This window comes from Prinia subflava, chromosome 14 (genome assembly GCF_021018805.1).
Source record: "Prinia subflava isolate CZ2003 ecotype Zambia chromosome 14, Cam_Psub_1.2, whole genome shotgun sequence".
Lineage (NCBI taxonomy): Eukaryota > Metazoa > Chordata > Aves > Passeriformes > Cisticolidae > Prinia > Prinia subflava.
Window position 1 is genome coordinate 9,300,072 of NC_086260.1, and position 21,035 is coordinate 9,321,106.

At 43.9% G+C, this 21,035-nt stretch overlaps 1 protein-coding gene across 4 annotated transcripts in view; it reads right to left on the reverse strand.

Moving 5' to 3' along the window:
- The window catches only part of PLXNB1 (plexin B1), a 77,613-nt gene that overhangs the window by 35,998 nt on the left and 20,580 nt on the right, over positions 1–21,035 (reverse strand). For 2 of the 4 annotated variants that reach the window (XM_063411718.1, XM_063411717.1), the window contains exons 2-3: positions 19,750–20,021; positions 2,439–3,582 (exon numbers count right to left, since the gene is read on the reverse strand). In XM_063411718.1, coding sequence (XP_063267788.1) covers positions 2,439–3,572 — 1,134 coding nt within the window. In that variant the 5' untranslated portion in view covers positions 3,573–3,582; positions 19,750–20,021. Of the gene's footprint in view, positions 1–2,438; positions 3,583–19,740; positions 20,022–21,035 lie in introns of all 4 variants that reach the window. The other 2 variants (XM_063411720.1, XM_063411719.1) reach the window with 2 other exon arrangements.

Below are 21,035 nucleotides of genomic sequence, written 5' to 3' on the forward strand. Positions count from 1 at the left end.
CTATTTGTCATGCCAAGGGCAAGTCACTTCACACGCAACATTTATCTACCATAAACCAAAGTGACCTGTGCAAGCTCTCCAAGCACTGGCATAGCCCAGCCGTGGCCTCACAGGGGCTGTCTGTATAAAGTACTTATATAAATTTACATAGAAGCTCTTTGAATTGCTTGCAATGACTAACATCTTGGCAACATTGCAGAAAATGCACTTGAGGGATCACCAAGTGTCTTAATGAAATGCAGCAGCTGCTGCTGTGAATTCTGCTGTGTATATACTATCTGCACAGGTAGGAAATAACAATAGGACAAGCTATATCTATGTATGAAGAGGACTAAAAACAAAAGGATAAGATACATGCCTTGAAAACTACACCCACAGAAGACATGCAGCCTTCCCAAGCCTTGTAGAAACATGTTTCACACTTCCAATTTATCAAGTCACTAAACAGCATCTACATAGACTCCTGGATCTCATAACTAACAAATCTCCAGCAAACTGAACAAATGAACTGGGTCTGAAATTCTTATAAAAACAAGCTGGCTTTTTTTTTTCCTCCCCAGATGAAGAGGTTGTATTGAACTGTAAAACTCAATTTTAACCTCCCTTTCTGGGCTGAAACCCAGAGGCAGAGCTAACTAAGGAAAAGGGCATACCTTACGCACTAGTTGGTTTGGAAGCAGAAAAATGTGAAATTAATTAGCATTATCCTTATATCCAGCACAAGCTGCCACCATGGAAAACAAGTTAAAACTGTTCCTGCATAAAATGTCCATTGACAGCTGCTTCCACTCAGCCCTGACTGGAGCAGGCTGGAGTTGGCACAGACCTTTACATGATGTCAAATACAATTTGAACGACAACCGCTACCGTGTGCTGAATGGTGAAGGATCAGGTTTGTTAGGACATTTACATATCATTGGACACACTTGTTAATAAGACACCACACTACAGTCAGCCCACTCAAGCCAAACGATCCAGCTGGGATCCTGGGATCACACACCAGGAATCACAGTGACTGCCTTTTCTGCCCACCCTGTGCATCCACTTCTCCATTGGATCAAATGGTATAAGGGTACTCCATATCATTTTGAATGAATGTTTTTCTCATCTGCTCATACCTGTTTGACATTCAACTCCCTTAAGCTCCCCTAAAAATCACTTGCAACGAGTCCTTCCATGTGGCCTTTCAAAGGACTCATGGGGCATGTCTAAGAAATACAGTGACAGCAGGACACCAAGCTGGGCAGTCTCCTGCTTCCCAACTCTTACATACTCCTCCTAGCCTTACACTCATCCTGTTCCAAGTCTGCTCTTTACCCTTCCCTTCCCTATCATTCCCTTCCCTTGTCCCACAAGTACTGTACAGTCAGCTTTAGCTACTGAAAGGAAAACCATAATTTTGAGACTGGTTTTGAACCACACACCCAACCCCAGAAATTTTTAAAGCTCTTATGGTACCACTTTGCTCTTTGCAGCACCAGGCTGGGAAGAGGCAATTCTCTGGACAGCCTGTTCTGTACAGGGAAGACACAAGACAACATACTGCTCTGCTAAGGACCTGAAACACCCTTGCTGCAAACAGGCTGCTCATTGTCAGAGCCTCAGGCCAGGACACTGCATCCAGGAGAGCGCTGCTGCCCTGTGTTTGTATCACTGTCCCTGATTTTGCAGCCAGTGTGGCCACCAGATGGTGAGAATTCAGGGTCACAGCCACTTCAGGTCACATTTTTATCCTGCAACATCCCATCATGCTTTTGTCACTGAATTAAAGGATGATCACCTCTTACAGCTCTGCAGAAAAAGAGCCAGCTCAGGAAAAATGTGCCCAAAATTCTGCAGGACTAAAGCAGTCTACAGGAAACTGGGATTTTCACAGAATCACAGAATTATTAAGGTTGGAAGGGACCTCTGGAGATCATCTAGTCCAACCCCTCTGCCAAAGCAGGGTAACTTAAAACCTGTTACAGGAACGCATCCAGGAGGATTTTGAACATCTATTTGTTGACAATTGGTTTCACTAATGTTCCTTTTTGTTCCTCAGTGCCCTTGCAGGAAGCTGTTGTGAGGTGTACTTGACCATAAGCAACAGCAACTGCCTTCCCAACACACAGGAGCACATCCTGTGCTCCTCTCCTTCCCTGCAGTGAAGACCAGGAGATGCAACAGACACAGCATGACTTGAACAGCAGCATCAGTGCTCTTGCCTGGTATTGCCACGAGACAGGCCTCAGGGCCAGGTCACACCAGATGCTCCTTCCACTGCCACATACAGTTCATCTCCCTCGGCAAGGAATCCTGCCCATGTGGGACACAACAGACTGAGCCCAAAGGCTTTTAACCCAGATTTCAACATCCATCTGTGTAGGCAAGATAACTACAGGAACAAAGAGCAACACAAGAATACGCTGCAGACTGCACAAAAGTGCAAAATCACTTACCGCTGGCAGCTGGACACAGTTGGAACTGACATCATATTCAATATACGCCACTTCTGTCCCTTCCTCTGACTTGCCATCTCTCATGTAGCAAACATCCCTAGTCCAGTTGGTCAGGCGATCCACCTCCTCCATTGCGTATACACAGAGCGCAGACTCCTCGCTCAGTTTCCCAGAGGAAGCCTGCCAGGCAGAGAAAGCTGCGAACAGCACTTCCCCCTCAGTGTCCAGCCACCCCTGGGCCAGTTCCTTTCCCGGCCAGGTGACATAGGCTGCTTGCAGGAGGCTGTAGGTATTGGCTTTGTTCTGGCAGAGCAGAGGTAACTCCACATACGAGTAATAGTGGGAGTCATCCAGGCAGATGCGCGAGATGTAGGTCTTGTACTCGCGCGATTGGGATTTGAGGTCCCTCCGGTAGAAGAGGAAATAGACACTGGAGCGGTAAGTGAAGGATTTAATGAAATGGTGGTTGTACTCTGACAGCCGGCCCACAGCCAGTTTTGCTGTTTCTTCATAGGAGAAAATGGAGTGAGAGTCTGTTGCTTGAACATCCCCTCCATGGGCCCTGAGATTCCGGGTCGTGATGGGAGGAATCCCTCCTCCCACTCCTCGGCTAGTGTACCCTCGTCCCACAAACAGCAAGGGCACCTCATCCTTCGAGTAGGCGATGAGTCCCACAGTGGTGATATTGGGATCATTGGCAGCAACGTACTGAGTGTCACCAGGGCTCTCTGGTCGGAAGAGGACGTGGTCGATGGACGCCAGGCTCCTCTTCTCACAGATTCCCTGGTGGACGCTGCCACACACGATGAGCTCCTTCTGCACAGTGTTGACCAGCAGCAGCTTGTTGTGATTGTCAGTGTGGTGTGCCTGAGGGCACTCCAGCTTTGAGACCGGGGGGAGGCAATCCTTACTGTCCAGAACTGGTCCAGTCTGAACCATGTTCTCCAACAGCAGGTCAGATGTCAGCTGAAAGAGAAAGTTGGTGGCCCCCAAGTAAATGGTCCCAGATTCCAAGTCCATGGACAGGTGGAGGAATTTTGTAGCATTGTGTGAGAATGTGACATACTGCAGTCCCCGTGGAACTGATGCTCCCAAGAAACAGAGAACGGGAAGGAGGAACGTTCCCAGAGGCATGGTAAAGACTCTGCAAGAGAGGAAAGGCTGTTATAACTCCTTGGAGGCCAGAGTAAAGATTAACACTCAAAATCCTTCCATAGCACCCACAGCAAGAGGCCGTCAGGAGTATCAGAGATTTAACTCAGTCATCTCCACACCAAGATGACAGGCACAGCACCCTCAGGAGAAGCTGCAATACTGTAAGTACATGCAACACAGAAGCTGATCACTACTCCTGTAACATCAGAAAAATCCACATTTAAGTCGACTCCTGCAGAGCTGAGCTATGATGCTGTATTGGAAGTTCCCCAGGACAGGACCAATTTCCATAGGAGCCAGCACATTGCATACGGTGTTAATGAGCAACACCACAGTAAAACAAACTGCTGTCTAAGACAAACACAAACCTGCAGGACCATTGTTTAAATACACTGTAGCTGAGATCCAATTTTGAGCAAACTTACAAGCCCTTCACTCTGAATTTGATCTAGATACCATAATTAAACCCTCTCTTTGTCATCACTTACAGCAATCAACAACCTCTTGTGAGTCTAAGGCTGTTCCACTCACGCTTCAAAAGAAATCTTCCGATGCCATCTCTGCCACTGAGCATCACCCACCCAAGCAGAACCTAGGTGACAGGATGAGGCCTCTGGAGTATCAGTCATGTCAGCTCTCAGCCTCTCCCCTGGGGCCACCAGTCTGCCCCAGTCCTGCCAAGCCAGACTCTGTGGGACTGCATCTCCTTGAGAAGTTACGCAGCATGTCCAGGTGAGGGGGAGACCACCTTTACCTGTTCACCTGTTACTGCACTCTCTGGGGTGGAAGTCTCTTACTGGCACTTATTTCTCCACAGCACTTCTCCCAGTGCTGTGAAAGGTGATTTAAACATGCCTGTTTTGTGGACAGTACTCTGTTCCTTCCCTGTCCTATGTTTCAAAGTGCAACCAAGTCCAGGTAGGGTGGATGTTGGACAGACCCAGGGAACCACCAGACCTGTTAAGCTCCTCTCCAGAGGATATTTAGACCAACTTCTTTTGAAACCTAATGTGATCCACTCAAGCTGCGCCATGGATGGGAACAACTGCTCCGGGCAACATAGGAAACCCCACAGCATGGTGGAAATGTGGTAATAAGTACCTGCAACACTCAGATTAATGCTTTCCCCATGGAGAAAGGGAAACAGCTGCAAGTACTCAATAATATACTATGAGTACCATCTCATTTAAATTGAGAAGTAGGTGGTGATGCAGCTGTGAATCTATTTCCTTCCTCCTCTCCCTCCCTCTTGCAGACAGGGCATCAAAGCTGCATAGAGCTGCACAGCTGCCAAGCTGGGTCAGAGGCTCCATGGAGCTGATGAGTACAGTATCTCCTCCAGAACTGGCCTGTAATCTGCTGTGCTCATTTTGGCAACTTGCTCCTCAGGGGTGATACTAATTTTGTAGTTAAAGTTAAGAAAACTATCATCACTTCCCTCCTAGGGCATCAGCCCTCTTGGGTCCTCCTGGTAAGCTCAAAGTGCTTTTAGCTCAGAAGTGCTTAAAGCACAGAGCATTTCAACATTAAACTACTCCAGCATTTACTGCAGGACTTAACCAATTTAGGTCACAAACTTCTCAACCCACAAACTGTGCCTTACACTCATTCTATACAATGCTCAGCACACAATGTGCAGAAAACACAGTAGCAAAGCTGAGAACAATAGCTGTAAGATTCTAGATCCATCTTCTGCTCCCCTGCTATTGCAAAAAAAAAACCCCACAGAAGTCTGCTTTCTGGCTGCTTTGTCAATAAAACTGGCATCTTTGCTCTACCTAAAGACCAGTTGAGAGGATTAGTTTACTTGTGAAATCCAGCGGATGGAAGGTATTATAAAAACAACACTTTATTAAATATAGGCTTTGTGAAGCTCTGGAAAAGCTCCACTTCACACGGTTCTTGTAGGTAAGTAGGCAGCACTGTCAGGATATGCCCGGGTGCAGGAATGCTGGCTCTGGGCTGGCAGCTTTCCCCCAGAGCACACAGCCGCTGATTCACACCGCACCAGTGCCGTGTTTAGGCTACGTGCACACTGGGGCTTTTGTTTGCCCTGATAATGGACACTTAGTGCTTTCTGCTTCAGAGCTATGAACACACTCTGCTTCACCCAGACTGGCAAACAGTCCTGAACTACCCCAGGAGTCTCAATGCGAGGGCATTGTAGCACCTGAGAGAAACCCTCATTGTCTGGGAGACATTACGTGAGAAAAGCCAGCAAGTAGATACACACGGATTGAAGGGAGGAGATCTAACTGGACTTTATCCCTCAGGTTTACATCCGCAGAAAAGATCTTGCTCCAACTCCAACATGTCAGTTATTTTTAATGCTTTTTCACCATTTCTACTGGAGAGAACTTGATTTAAGGAACCCCTTAACAACACAACTGTCTCTATACCTCTGCACTGCCACCATGCAGATGTCACAGTAGCTTGTTGTGTGACTGTCTGGAGTCTCCTCAGCTTCAAAGCTGAAAATGCCTGCAAACAAAACTATAGGCTGACGGCCATCCAACAGCATGAGCTCAACTATGTTGTGAACAGCAACAATGACATGGAGAAGAGAATCTTTGATCTGGAAGCAGCTGAGAATCACAAGACGTCACTATACTACACCACTCTGTGGAATCTGTAATCTTCTTTCAAGCTAATGCAACCTTCCTCTGCCAGCACTTACACAGTAAAATCGGCATGTGTCTCCAGGATTTATGGATTCTGAAACAGTGGCTTTCTGGCTAGAGGTTATGCCTACAAGTGGCACGACTCTGCTCTGTGTCCCACAGAGCCCCACCAGCAACCACAGAACCAACCAGTACTTCAACTCAAAGCCCGGCACATGACACTACTCCAGCAACATGGATCTTGTTACAAGCTCATTGATCTGTATTTGAACATACCCCAAATCTTTCACTGAAAGCATTTTACCTTTTGGAGCACCTCTACTGGAAAGAGGTTGGAAAATCAACTAGTCCTTCATTCCAGCAGACCATAATCAGATCTTGCTGTGGTCAAGGCTCCAACATATAGCTACTCTACTTTCAGTCACCAATATCCCCCTGAAGTCACTTTGTTAAGAGCTAGTCCTTAAACGTCATCCAGGTAAGAAACTGCTCTCTAATCCTCATGACTCTGTGAGAACAGAGAAAACAAAACAAAACAGTAGTACAGCATGTTCTGTAGGCTGGTTCTAATCGCCCTGAACAATGGATAAACATGGAATATACTGCTCTTTGTTGCTCTTTGCTAAAGACCCATTAGCAAATGAACTTGTATTTATTGCTAGGTGAGCAAACATACATTAGAAATGAGCATGACTCTGTAGCTATCAGTTGCTAGAAGCATTTGCACCCTACATGAGAATGGAGAGGAAGAAAAAGCCAGCAGTGGCTTTTGATTCCATTTTCCAAGTTGTTTCTCAAGCACAGGCATCACTGCCTTTTTTATGCTTGCCTTTCAGTTAAGCCCATCACAACCTCTCCGGGAGGACAGGAAGGAGGAGGATAACCTACATTTAAATCTGATGGTTTCATGACAGGCTACACTACGGAGCTCTTTATGGATTTACTGAACCATTCTGCTTCCTGTGCTCACTGCTAGTGTATAACACAGCTGTTGCAGACAGATTGCACTAAAAGTGTGTAGCCTTTAATTAATTCTGAATGCAATTGCCAAGGTTTAAAGATTCCTTTTAAATGTTCCATTTTTTTGATGAATTCCTGTTAAATAGGAAAATGGTCCAGACAATACTCTGAACATTGCCTCTAACTCCCTGTAAAATATTAATATCCAAATAATACTGCTGAGTTTCATTTATTTAATCTGGATCACAACAGAAGGGCTGGAGGATTAGTCAATTCTGCCACAGGATATTAATATCACAGCCACATAACAACAACTTGTAACATTAAAGCAACGGCACTACTGTGTTACTTAAAATTTGAAGTAAGACCATGTTTTCTGTAGCACTATTTTTACCTCTCTGACCTCAGGTATCCCTCTGTGAAACTTAACTTATTTATTAAAGAAACAAACCCAGAATTCATTTGGGCACATTTTAACAGCGTATCAACACAGAGATTATTCCAATCCTCACAGATTATTTCCCTAATACCACATTCTATCCTCCAAACACAGAGAGGTCAGCTAATGTTCCAACTTCTAGGCTAGATTTCATACTCACCACCAAACTGAGCAGAATTAGCCTTGGAAAAAAATTAGGTCTCTGAAATCTGCACCTGCAATTTCTGCCATATCATTTGCAGAGCCAATCCACAGTGTGAGCACTAGAAGATTTAAAAATTAAAAGCACCATTCCTCCAGCTGCACGATGACCCTTGTGCTCCAGCACATTCACACGGCCCAGCCACAGGAGGACGACCACTGCTCTGTTTTCTGCACAAAAGCCCTGGATTACAGCCCCCTTCTAAGCCTCATATGCGCAACAGAGACTTGCTGTTTTCTGCTGTGAAAGATGGCATTCCCATTAAATAAATAAATCTTTCTTGAGTTTATTTACTACTACCAGGCCAGTTCCCTGCTCCGTTGTTTAAGAAGACTTGCAGCAAGCAGTCTCAGCAGAGATGAACACAAACCTCTGTTTTCCAAGTGAAATTGATCTCAAGGAGAATCCCAAGTCCAAGCAATGGTGTCAGAGCAGGACTGGCACAGACAAGGGAGCTCTATTATACCAGATGTGAATAATACCAAAGCTGGTGTCAAAATAACTTAGAAAAAACCCCCAAACCCTTAAAGGCAATATCAAATACAAAATGGCAAGGTGGCAGAAATTCTGTACTGCAGAATTAACAGCATTCTTAGACAAATACTTGGGAAAGTTATGTTTTCTAAATCCTTGATAGTTATTGCTGAACATTACAAGTTAATTTTCTGAATGGGGGTTGAAGTTTTACTAAAAGAATGTTGCACAAAATATTGTCAGCTATGTGATACTTCAGTAATGCTTGTGCATTACTCTTTGGAAGAACTGCAGAAGGTGCTTCTACATTTTTGGGGCTACTTAAATATTACTTTCAGCCATACTGGAATTAACTGATGGTAGTAGACAGGTATTTCCTCTAAACAGCTCTAGCACAACCAAACTTTACCCTTGCACTGATGAAAATGTATTATAAACACTAAGCTTCCAGTACAACTGGTTAATTAAGTGTTAATGATTAATACAATGTTAAATAGTGAACTTTTTACAAATGAAGACCAACTACACAAACATTTACAAGGAATATAAAGTAACCACACAATGCTTACTGTTGAAGTTTTCTTCATATATACTGTATCATTGCAAATCAAGGGTTGACTTTTCTACTTTACCATCCTCTCAAACACTACCTCAATGGGAACTCAAGACCATGTTCCACGTGCATTTTTAAAAGAGGATATCAAGCCAGCTATTAGTTTCACAGCACCTTAACCAAAAGATAATGTTCTGCCAGTGCTATACATTTGAAGATTAAAGTCCTTTAGGATCTGCTCCAACTTTCTGTGTAATCAAACCACAGAACCCCACTAAATACTCCTTCTAGCCCATGAGCTCCTGACTGAAGTCTCCTAGTGATACCAGGATTTTTTCTTAGGGCTCCTAAGTTACAGAAACTACCATCTTAACCCAGCAAGCTGATACCTGAGGGCTCTTTACCCCAAGTAAAATGCCTTGTCATATTGTCTAACTTTGCTTGTCACAAAATCTTCCAAGTCAAAGAAGCTTCTAGTCACTTTTTGAATTAACAGTTTGAAAACTAATCCTCCTTCTTAATCCTCCTTGGGCAAGATGATAAAGACAGCTATTCTAACTCTGACAGAGGTCCACCTACACAGAAACCCTAGCTGCAGCAGTAGACAATAATAGACGCCTAAGAAGTAGACGAAGGGCAGACAAGCATAATGCAATCCTTCCCTTACACATCCTGCCAGCTTTGAGCTTTCCCAAATCACAGATTGCAGCCATGTGTAATCCTTTGCATGGATACATTAAGTGGTCTGAGCTTCTTCAGTCAGAAATACTTAATTTTTCTAGTAGCTCTCTGAGCTCATCCCGATTTGTCAACATCCTACTTATTTAGCTACCTGACTTTTTTAGCTACCTGGATAAGCATTCCCTTTTGACAGGACCTGACCTGGACAGGCCACTCCATTGGCTCACACTGCACTCAGAGCAAGTGTTATTTCCCCCAGTTCCACCAGTTCTCCATTTACACACACAAGAACCCCTTGATCTTCCAGCTGCCACATCACGTGTTATGTTTGCATGTGGACAAATACCATCAGTGACTTAAGTATTCTTTCAATTAGGGAAAAAAAACCCCAAAGTAGTTAGGAAAAAATATCCCATTCTCTTAGAGTATATCCAAAGAGCCTAGACAGGTTTACAACTGTAATAAAACTCTGCCAGGAAAGCAGGGCTCACTGAAGTCAGCCATCCAATTGGCTCTGCTGAGCAAATTCTCTGTTTCTATGATAATCTACATAAATCTAAGCCCATCACTCCCCATTAAAAAATTGCCTGCATGATTTCAAGAAACCAATTGTTGCCCAAAATATAGATGAGTATGTGGAGCAGAGAGAAACCCCTGCAGCACTCAGGAAATTCCAAGTGCAGATTTCTCCTTTCTGTTTAGCTGAGATCCAAGAGACAGTTTTTAATCTGGTTAATATTAACTAAACTGATTTTAAAAGAACTGTCAGCTACGAATCTTGAAAAAAAAAGTTAAGTTATCATGGAATTAAAGTCACAGTCCCTATCATGATTTAATGGGTAGTTAAAAGACAGGTGTTTCCCTGTCAGATGTGGGTTATCAGTGAGATCTGCCAAGAGCTTATTCTGCAATCTGCACTGCTCAGTACATTCACATAAGATTTGAGAAGAGGAATATGTCTAGAAGTGGCAAATTTTATTAAAAAAATTAGTAATCACAATCAAATTCAGAGAAGACTGTAAAAAGAGAACTTGTGCACTTTAAAATAATGACACAATATCTTAGAATGTCAATAAATACCAAAACCAACAAAAAATAGTCGAGGTACATAAACACAACAGGATCAAAATTAGCTGTTATCACTCAAAAACTGAAAACTTCATAGGTCAGTTCAGTACTGAGCATCAAGCAAAAAGGCAAATACAGCCTTTGGAGTAATTAGGAAAGAAAACACGTATTCCTATTATGCTGTTGAATGCTGAAGGCAGCTCTGATTCCCACATCTGAAAAAGGAGACAATAACAAAAGGGACAACAAAGATGACCAAAAGCATGAAACAGCTTCCATATAAGGAGAGACTGAGCAGAGCAGGACTTTGGATGGACAAAGAAACAGCCAGGGGGAAGATATGGAAAAGTCAAGAGGTCTGAAACGTGACAGTGTCAAGATGAAAAACATGGAGTTATCGATGGAGTTACATGGTTATGCTACCATATTTTACAATGCAGAAACAAGAGACCACTCACCAAAGTTACAGACAACTTTCCTAAGTCAGCTCAGGGACATTATCACTGCATGTAGAATATTTCAAATAACATTTAAAATGCATAATTAAGCTGTAGAGATCACTGCTGTAGGATGTCATGGAGACCAGAAACATAAACAAGTGAGAAGATGGATTATATAAATTAATGGAGAATAGATATATTCAAGATCAGAGGATGAGATACAACTCCTTGCCAAGCGGGGCCTTAAACTGATGATGGTCATAAGCTGGGAGGCAAATGGAAGGGGGGAGAATGAAAAAAAAAAAAAAAAAAAACAAACCAAAACAAGCCCACCACATTATACATGCCCTGTTTCTTACAATTCCCATTAAGCATCTGCTTCTGGATCTTGTCAAAGGCAGGATACTGAGCTAAACAGAGCTTTACAATTTGCCCCAGGATGATATTTCTATTTAAACTTCTATTTTATAGTACATTTATAAGCTTTATTTATTTTTAAATTTTAAGAATGTACTCCAGCCCTGCCTAAACACATATTTAGAATGTTGGAAGCCTAACCTCCCTGGCTGTTTCCAAAGGCAGTATCTCTTATGTTAACATTTAGATATCATCTAACTGAATCCTGACAGCACAACACAAAAGTTAATGCACACCATGAGAAAGCACAGCCAGGGCCAGAGCCACAAAGCACCGAAGTGGCAGATGCGAGTTTAGTGCACCCACAGTCCCTCTCTCAGGAACTGCTCTTCCCTGTCTGCCAAGCATTTGATGGAAACTCCTCACTCAGAGTGAGCACAGGAGACCAATGGAACAGCCAAGCCTTGGGCAGCACTCAGCAGAACTACAATTGCTAAAAGTAGGTCAGGACCATCTGTTCCAACCAGGGAGAAAGGAAAGCTGGAGCACACCAGACTGGCCAGGTATTACAGAAAACCTTAATCTGGGATTTCATCACTACTTCAAACAGATGTGATTCATATTTTACTGGCCTCCACCTCAAACAAGGCACACCTTTCCAACCACACTGCCCTCCCTGTCATTAGGGGTACCTCTCCCAGCCTCAGCCAGGATCCTCCTGTTCTCAGCTTTTGCTCCACTGGCTACAAAAGCCAGAATCCTACTGTGCCACAACTGTTTTGCGCCAATTTCTATGTAGCAGAAATGCCCAGCTGCTTCATCCAGAAACAGGCAGGACAGCACACGATCTCAATGTAATCACTTCTGCCTTAGAGTCTATTTTCCTTGGCAGGATGCCCTGCAGAAGGGACAGAGAAGACCTCTGCAACCAGCACATGCTTCCCAGAGGACAGGACTGTGACCCCTAACCAAACTCTCAAAGAAGCAAAGGCTACACCCCCAAGGCAAGTTCTTTTGCATGCAGCCTGGCCTTGGAACAACCCAGCAAAAGAGGAGAGAATCTTCAAACACCCTTATGAAACTCCTGTGAAAAAGCACCGGTCCTACACTTCCACTCCAAGAGAAAACCCCATGGTCTCCATGCCAGCATCAGCCCTGCAGGTTTGCACAGTGGAAGGGAGAACACAGACCACAGAAGGAGTTCATGCCAGCAGTGGTACAGACCACAGGCAGACACACAGGGACCACATCCCAAGCTCCACCATCCAGTCGTCAAGATGCAAATGAGAAATGTTAAACACTGTAGCCTGCTTTGAATAAACCCTTTTGCTCTGCAGATATGGAGCAGTGCAGAGTGCTCTGTTATGTTAAAAAAAATTTCTTGATACCTCTTAAGTCTCAGATTTAGTATCACAATAGATCTAAAAAGAACTAATATGCCCTGAGAGGACAGGAAGAATTCTTCTTGGTGTTTTCCTTAATTTCAAACAAAATTCACTTTTCTGTCCTCCCCTAATGTTCTGGAGAACCATACATCCTGACAGCAATTTGACAGTTTTCCCCTCTCCCTCCAAGAGTGTCAGCAGTTCTGGCTATAGCCACGGATACAGGCAGTAACCTGCAAGTACATTTAATGCAATGCAGCCACATGAATAGTACCTATCCCCTCCCACCCAGAAGAGACAGCAGAATAAACAGAACTCCACATCACTACCACAATCTGCTTGTGGTTTCCCTTCAAACCAAGATGAGGTGTATTTTACCTTGTATTACTCAAGTTATGTTAAAGCATTATCAGAAATGACGCTTTGATCAATTATCTTCCATGAATTAGTGCCTCAGCCAGGAAGGTTCTCAGTCATCAGCCATGAACTACTAGGCTCAATAGTCTGGCAATTAGGTTACACAAGTCTGTTAGATAATGATCCAAATTGAGGTGACCAGACATTTTTTTCCACCTCAGGAAGCCAACGCCAAGGCTTTCATAAAGCCAGTAACAGATAACACACCATGCTGTTCAAAAAGCCTGGGGACCTTCCCAAGCTTGGGAAGCTTCACAGCTATGTACCATCTAAGAAACAACAGCTCCCATCACATTATTGCAGAAGCCTGAACAGGTTGGGTACAGACCTGAGAGCCAGGATCAACTTCACTCCACTCTCAACAGCTCTAAACAGAGACTGTCCCATGCAGGCTGGATATTCAGTGCTTTCAAATGAAGTCTAACATGGATTGTGGCCCAGGAACCATCCATGAAGGGCATTCAAGGTGCACGTGGTTGAGGAGTCACAGGCTGGCAGCAGCCATGTAGCCTTATTCTTCTACTGTGCAACCACAGCCCTCCATGCCAGACACTGCCCACTCTTGGAAGTTCTTGTTTCAATGATAAAATTCAGAGCACAAGACTGCATACAGAGAGGTGTGAGAGAACTATTGCCGTGCACAGGCCACCAGGCAATGCTCTCCATAGCAGAGTGGGTCCACAGCCTGGTGGAGTGAAAATAAGCAACAGGGAAATTAAGTGGCAAGGGAAGAAGAAGCTGAAACCCTGCAAGATTTGGTATTTGGAGAAATAAACCATGCACAACAAGAGTTCTCCAGTTACTTTGTTAACAGGCAGACATCTAGTCATATCTTACCCAGAACAAGGAATTTTATAACAAGAAATAATTCCCAATAAGAAATTTTATATCTTCAAGTGGCTTTACAAGCACAAATTTCTGTTCACTCAGATTAAGGAGATACTAATTTTTTTCTGGCAAAATATTTCAGCTCCTGGTACAGGGCTGAGAAAACTTCTTTGCTGCTGTCCCAAAGGCACAAAGGTTCAGAACCAGCTACCTGCTCATGAGAGCCAGGAATCTAAAAAACTTTTTGGTTGAGATTGTTCTTCACCTGATTCGCTACCCTCCTACCTGCACAGTCTGACAGCCACTGGCTAAGCAGGACTGACTGGCTCATCCTTTCCCCTTTCAGGGAAGCCCAGACCTTCACCTGAGGGCTGCAGAGATGCACTAAACAGGTCTGCAATGATAATCTGAAATGCAAACTGCTATGAGCAGGAATTTCAGCCAGTATAACCGGCTGACTGTTGGCATTTCAAGAGCATACTGCCTTGCCATGGTCACCCCTGGGCAAAAAAGTGCCCAGGAGACAGGAAAAAGAGATTTACAGTAGCATGTTAGGAACAGCACTGAGTTCTACTGCTGAGTGGTTGCTCCTCTGCTGGAAGGAACAGCTAGACAGAACAGAGAGACTGGTAAGGAAACAAGGGAGAAGTATATACATCTGTGCTGCAAGGATAAACCTTAGCCTGTGGTCAGCACAGTTCTGTTTGCAGATTGTCCCAGTTCCAGGCACCTTTCCTCTGTCATTTTAAGCTGTTTACTCCACACACATGGCAGGGACTGTGCCTTCCTCTGGGAAAGGAAACAGTTTACTCTGCCACACATAGATAACTAATCAAAATCCCACAAAAGTGTGGCTCAGACAGCACTTTTCAGACTTACACATGGACCAAACTGAGCAATCAGCTTACCCAGTGTCAACTCAGGAGTCCATGGTGGGGCTGACACAAATTTAGCCTCATAAAAAAGTTTTAGTTTAAATCTTCTCAGGGCTTAGTGGGAAACACACTAGTTAAAATCATGGATCAGCTAGGAATAGAAAAGATCATACCGGCTAAAGATGGGTTCAAACTAAATCTAATCTGGTCAGACTATCCGGAGAATGGCAGACAGGTCCAGCAAACACAGAAACAAGCTGAGAGAGAATCACTGCTTGAGTCAAGCTACTGATGAAAACAATAGCTGAGAAACTGAGAACAAACCAGGAAAGATACTCTGTAAATGGGGCAACAACTGAGCCCATTGCTACTTTGCAACAATGAGACTTAGGGTTTGGGGTAGAAATTTATTCCAGCATCAGAGCTGACTAAATCAAGATAATGGGGGAGCAATCAACAGGAAAGGAAGTTCAGTCCCCTCCACCTGTGCCAGTCTTCTCCAAGGTGACCCTTGTCCTAATCCTGTACTCCACCTGGATTCTCCCTCAGCCCCAGGCCTGTCTGTCTTCCCACAGCTGTAATCTGAGCACACAACTCCTCAGACACTCCATGGAATAATGTTCACTACACGACACGCACACAAGACTGTATCTGTATCCTTGGAGACAGGCTATAGCTTCCCAAAATACACCAACTCAGTTTTCAGTCACAAGAGCCTGCCTCCAAGAATACACAGCACCACAGTTCCGCTACCGGTCAGCTTTGCGTGCATAGCTGCTCCCCAGGGATCAAAGCAGCAAAGAAAGTCAACAAGTTTTAAACTGACCCCCCCACTTCAAAACTCAAAAGGATACTGCCTAACAGCAGAGACCATGTCTCTGGAGACAAAACAACAGATAGCCTGACATTGTTCTCCTCCTTCTGAAATTAAAAGTTCAAAGGAACAACTAGGGCTGTTCTGTACTGTGCCCTCTGCACATTTGGGTAAGCATCTAAAACCAAGGGCAAGAGCTGACTTTCAAGGGTGAAGCATCTAGAAGTGAGCCCTATTTTTGAGTTATTTTTAAATGTTTAGATGGGACCTAAAATAGGACCAGTGTTTTGAGTACTTCTGAAGAGTATGAACCTCACGTAGGCCATGATATTTTTGGTTTGAAAAAACTTTGGAACAGAGGTTTTACTGTTCATACATCAGCTTATCATCCATTTTAGCTCAAATTAAATTAGAGTCCATTACGAAGCAAGAAACATCCTTTCAGGGAAATTAACACAAATAAGATGTAAACTATCAGCAGCAAGGCAGTCTCTGTATCTCAATAAAACCTTCCATCCCATAACAGCAGGAACAGCATTTGCCACAGATAAAAGGGGAAAGTCAGCTTCTCTGCTTGTAATATTCATCTTCCCACCACTTTTCCTACCTGTGCAGTGCACTCTCTGCCTCTCTTCAAGTCAACAGCCTGCAGATGCCAATAGCCCAAGGCAACGCCCTCAGCAAGCAAGAGGTGCATGCTGCACATCACAATCAGCACAGAACCAACCTAGAACACAAGCTGTGCCAGTCTCTCGTTTTTTAGGAGTCTTATTAGCATCTCCCCTCCCACCCCATGCTGACAAACCGGGCTGCACTTGTCTGGCTCTGGCCTGAAGCCTCAGACTGAAGAAATCCATAGTAGCACCTCACCTCCCTGAATACTCTCCCAGGCTCCAACAATGAGCAGCTCAGGGACTCTAGGGATAAAGGTGGTTTCTATGCATTTAGTATCCTTCAATGGCTCCTTCTTCTACAGACCTGCCCCATATCTTCATATACACACAAATATTTGGCATTCAGAACATCCTGTGGCAAGAAGCTTCCCATGTTAACTGCACACATGAAGGACTAACTTGTTACTTGGTTTTAAGCTTACTACATGCTGTCTCCACGCAATACCTATTCATACCTCTAATGGAAAAGGGAAAAAAAAGGCTGCTCCCCTGTTGTGGTTTAGATTTAAACCACAACACTCCCCCTCTAAACTTTCCAGGTGATTCAGGAATTGAAGATAACTGTCATTTATTGTTTTTCAGGTGGAAGAATCCCAACTTACTCTGTTGTGCTTTGTATGGAAGGTAACACTCAATCCTGTTCACTGTTGCTGCTGTTCCATTTCTAAAAACAGAGGATATCCCTATTAAGATGCCAATGGTTTTCCTAAAGCTGTAGAAAATTCAACTTCCATAACAGCTGGAGGAAACTAGTGTGATGGTTATCAAACACAGCAGGGATTCCCCACTTCTATAGTGAATTGCTGTCTGGTAGTTCTCTGTTAAAATATTCAGCCTAACACTTTAAACTGAGTTTGTTCAAAAGCAAGTTTACTTTCAAGCCACAGCATTCAGCTGCACCTTCTTCCACAAGAACAGGGTGTATTTCTAAAAAACTTTCTCTCCCTGATAGTTCTTTGAAAATACAAATTATCTCTGAATTAGCCTGCTCTGATGAAGGATAGATCCCTCACAAGATTGTGTGCCAGGGATTTATTCTGTCATACATTCTTCATGAACATTTCAATCCAGAAGTTTTTCCTCAAGTATGGGCACAGTATTTATAGATTTCCCGATGCTACATAGAACAATGTTCTCCTGTAGAGTCATATAAGAATATTTGGGTTTGGATACTGTTTGGATCATGACTCCCAAAAATCCTGAGTGATTTCATCCACAAATGCTGTAAACCTAATTGCTTCTCACATTCTTTATGAGATATAGAACTTTGTTAATAATATATGCTTAGCTGACTAAGCAACCTAAACTTTCCTGTCAGGCTGAAATAACTTTCCCAGCTTTATTCTGTCATTAGCTAATTTTACTATTAAGAGCCAAATAAGTGTTGTTTAAAGATGCAGATATGTAGAAGTATAACTGGAACTAAAAAAGAGAAGGAAGGCCATTAAAACCCAACAGAACAATATATTATCTAGAGTTACAACATTCAGTGCTAACAGCTTCTTAAAAATATAAACCTACTCCACAATTTAGGATTTTGAACCACACTCCAGAGGTTAGAAGGAACACCTCATGCCACAAATGGCCCACAACTGGTCAATAACAAAGAACCCTTCTCCCAAGGTTCTATGAGCACCTGAGGTCCTTTCAAAGGCAAAGGTGAATGCTTCCCCTGAAGAATTCTTGCCTTGCACACAGCACTGCAGTTGTGTGTATATCTTTACTCTTAAAAACTGGTGGTGCACAGAAAATAGGGCAGAAAATCAGTCCCTGAACTGCTTAAAAAGGAGGGAAAGGAAGAGGAGGGAACAAATAACACTCTCCTAGGTAACACCAAGTTGCCACTCCGGCTGCACAGGAATGAAGTCGAGCGCGACTCAGATAATAACCGTAACTCACATTTCAGAGGTTAGTTTGTTCAGACATGATCTTTCACACTTAAAGGTACTAAAAAGCATATCCTCTAGTGCACTTCTGCTGGAGCACTTTTTCATTGGGATCTGGACAGAATCACCTCAGTATCTCAAAGAATACAACAGACAGTCCTCCGGCCTCCTTACGATCTTGTATTTTTTTATGTACCCTGAAAGCATGGATCCAGAAGGGACTGGCCTGAATTCAAGTCATCTCAAGTACTTACTCATTCCCTATTTCAAACAGCTTTGATTTAGTGGTTTTATTGGAACCACCCAGAGCAACGCAAAGCTGAGGCAACCAGACTCTCCAATCTTTGTACATTTGTTATATGTATTCAGGATTTATTCTTCCATGCTCCAGATTGAAAGAGATTTTCAAAACTTGCTCTTTATTATCTAAGAGTTCCATGCAGGTCTACTAACAAACTGAAACACACAGGCTGCACCTCAGAGAGGTCTGGGCTGGGGGTTGCTGTCTCATTTTGTTCGTTTTTATTTCTGCTGATTTATTTCCCCTGATGTTAGAGCTGCAAATCCAACAAACAGACATTCTTCTGATGAAGGGTTCCTGTACTCCCAGTGCTCTAACGTGATACTCATCTCGCCAGTGCAAAAGTCAGTGACTCATCTACATCAGCTCCTGGTATCCAGGTGCTGGGGTTTCACTTCCCAGACAGAAGTTCATGCAGATTTGCAGATCTCCAGCAACTCATTCAGTCTGGGATCTCTGGTGTACCACCCTACATTAGATATTCAAATTCCCATATTCAAATCCCATGTATTCACCTACAGAGTGCTTTGCCAAGCAAACTGACAGAGGAGTTGTAACTATCCTGTTTAATAGGATGCAGGCTAAAAGAACTCAGTTTCAGGAAGACATTTCTTCAAGAGTCTACAGCTGTCAACACCACAAAGCTCAGCCAGCACAAAGCAGCTCATCACAGTCCATGGTGATTGATAGACAGAGATGAACGTCACTCCTGCTCCAGGAGTCTGTCTTCAGATTTGGCAATCCTCAGTGGCCCATTTCTACTTATAGATCACCATGAGAAACTCACAGTTTTGTTTGTTTTGTTTGTTGTTTTTTGTTTCTGTCTGTAGGTTAAATTAATTCCCTTCTACAGAAAATTCAAAGTTTAAAAGCTAGTTTTTATATTTCAAGTGCAGCACCAGAGGTGCCAAGAAGACTTGTAAAAGGTGTACAGTGGCCTGACTTTGGCAGCACTGCAACCCACAATTCCTAATCACTCTCTCAAGAAATTTGGGGCAACAAAGAAAAAAATTACAAGCAAATAGGCAACCTCTGGAATAAATACAACTGCTTACATCAGAACTCTACAGAAAGAGCTTCCATTGAAGAGATGTCCTTCATCCTCCACAGCATTTCCCTGCATAAAGAGAATTTTCCTTCTGCAAAGGGAACAAGTGAACACTCCCACATACACCACTCACTCTTTCCAGCAGACCACGTGCCTGGAGAACTCGTCCAGCTAATCACAGGTGGTAGAGTTGGTCAGGTGGGCTCGTCACGCAGCAGCATCCAGAGGCTGCCCAGCATGACAGTGGCCACACACACGGAGAGGATCAGGAACACGGAGGAGCCCAGCGGGCTGCAGCAGTCCATGGGCATCCCAGTGATGACTCCTGGCACATTTTCCTTACCATCTGGACTCTTGGGAACGCTGAGACACCTTCATTTCTCTTATTGAAGAGTGTGCCTCAAGCTGGAAAAAACAACAGAGCATGAAATGCAAAGATTATTTTTCCAATAAATTAAATCTGTTGCACTTGACTCCCGCTGTGGTTCTCTTCCCCTGAGAAGGCATGGTCTGGCCAGCTGCGCAAAGTCCAGGCAGCCCTGGGAAAACAATGGGATCTTTTTCTAGCCAGAACCAGCCTTCCTGTTCACCCTTCTAACCATGGCATGGAGGACACCCCCAGTGTGTCTGCGGAGGAGAGGAGTCTGTTGGCATAGCAACTGTGCACGCTAACTCTCTGCTAATGAACAGGGATAAAATGTTTTGTTCTCATTAGGAAAAATACAGACACATTCCTGATTGGTGAGTAATGTCTCTGCCTCTGGGAGATTAGCTCAGAGCTGTGCAGCCTGAAACAGCCTCAATTCAGCCCACTGCAGTGCTTCCCTTGAACACTCTCCAAGGACCCCACATCTCTCAAGGGAAAGACCACAGAGCCTTCTGCAGCACTTTGCCTTTGGGCCTGAGACAGCTCGAGGCGACAGTAATGAGAAGAGGCTAGACAGGAGCAAACCAGAGCAGGCACAATGGGAACACACCCCCTGTCCCTGCAGGGGAGCCAGCTCTCGCTGCCTTGGCTGCACCTGGGTCCCAAGCTACTGCTCAGCCAGTGAGAGTTTCTCTTTGTGCATCCACTGCAGGTCTGCATTGCACAGAGCTCAGATCAGCCTGGGAACCCAGCTCCTACTCCAGCCACATTTCCCAGCATTGTGGGTGAATAAATGGACAGAGCAAAGAGTTGCAGAACACTCAACAGCTGAGCTCGGCGACCATTAGATGCCTGCGTGCAGAAAAGACAAGGGCTCCTGCCTACCAGCCTTTATTAGGATTTTGGCATTAACAATCAACAAGATCCATCACGAGTCTGGCATTTACAGAGTATTTGCATCCTGTAGTTCTATCACTAAGGTCTGTCTCTGGGTGCTAACCCAAGCTATACAAAGCCTCTGTCCACACAGGCAATACTGCTTCCCAAACCCT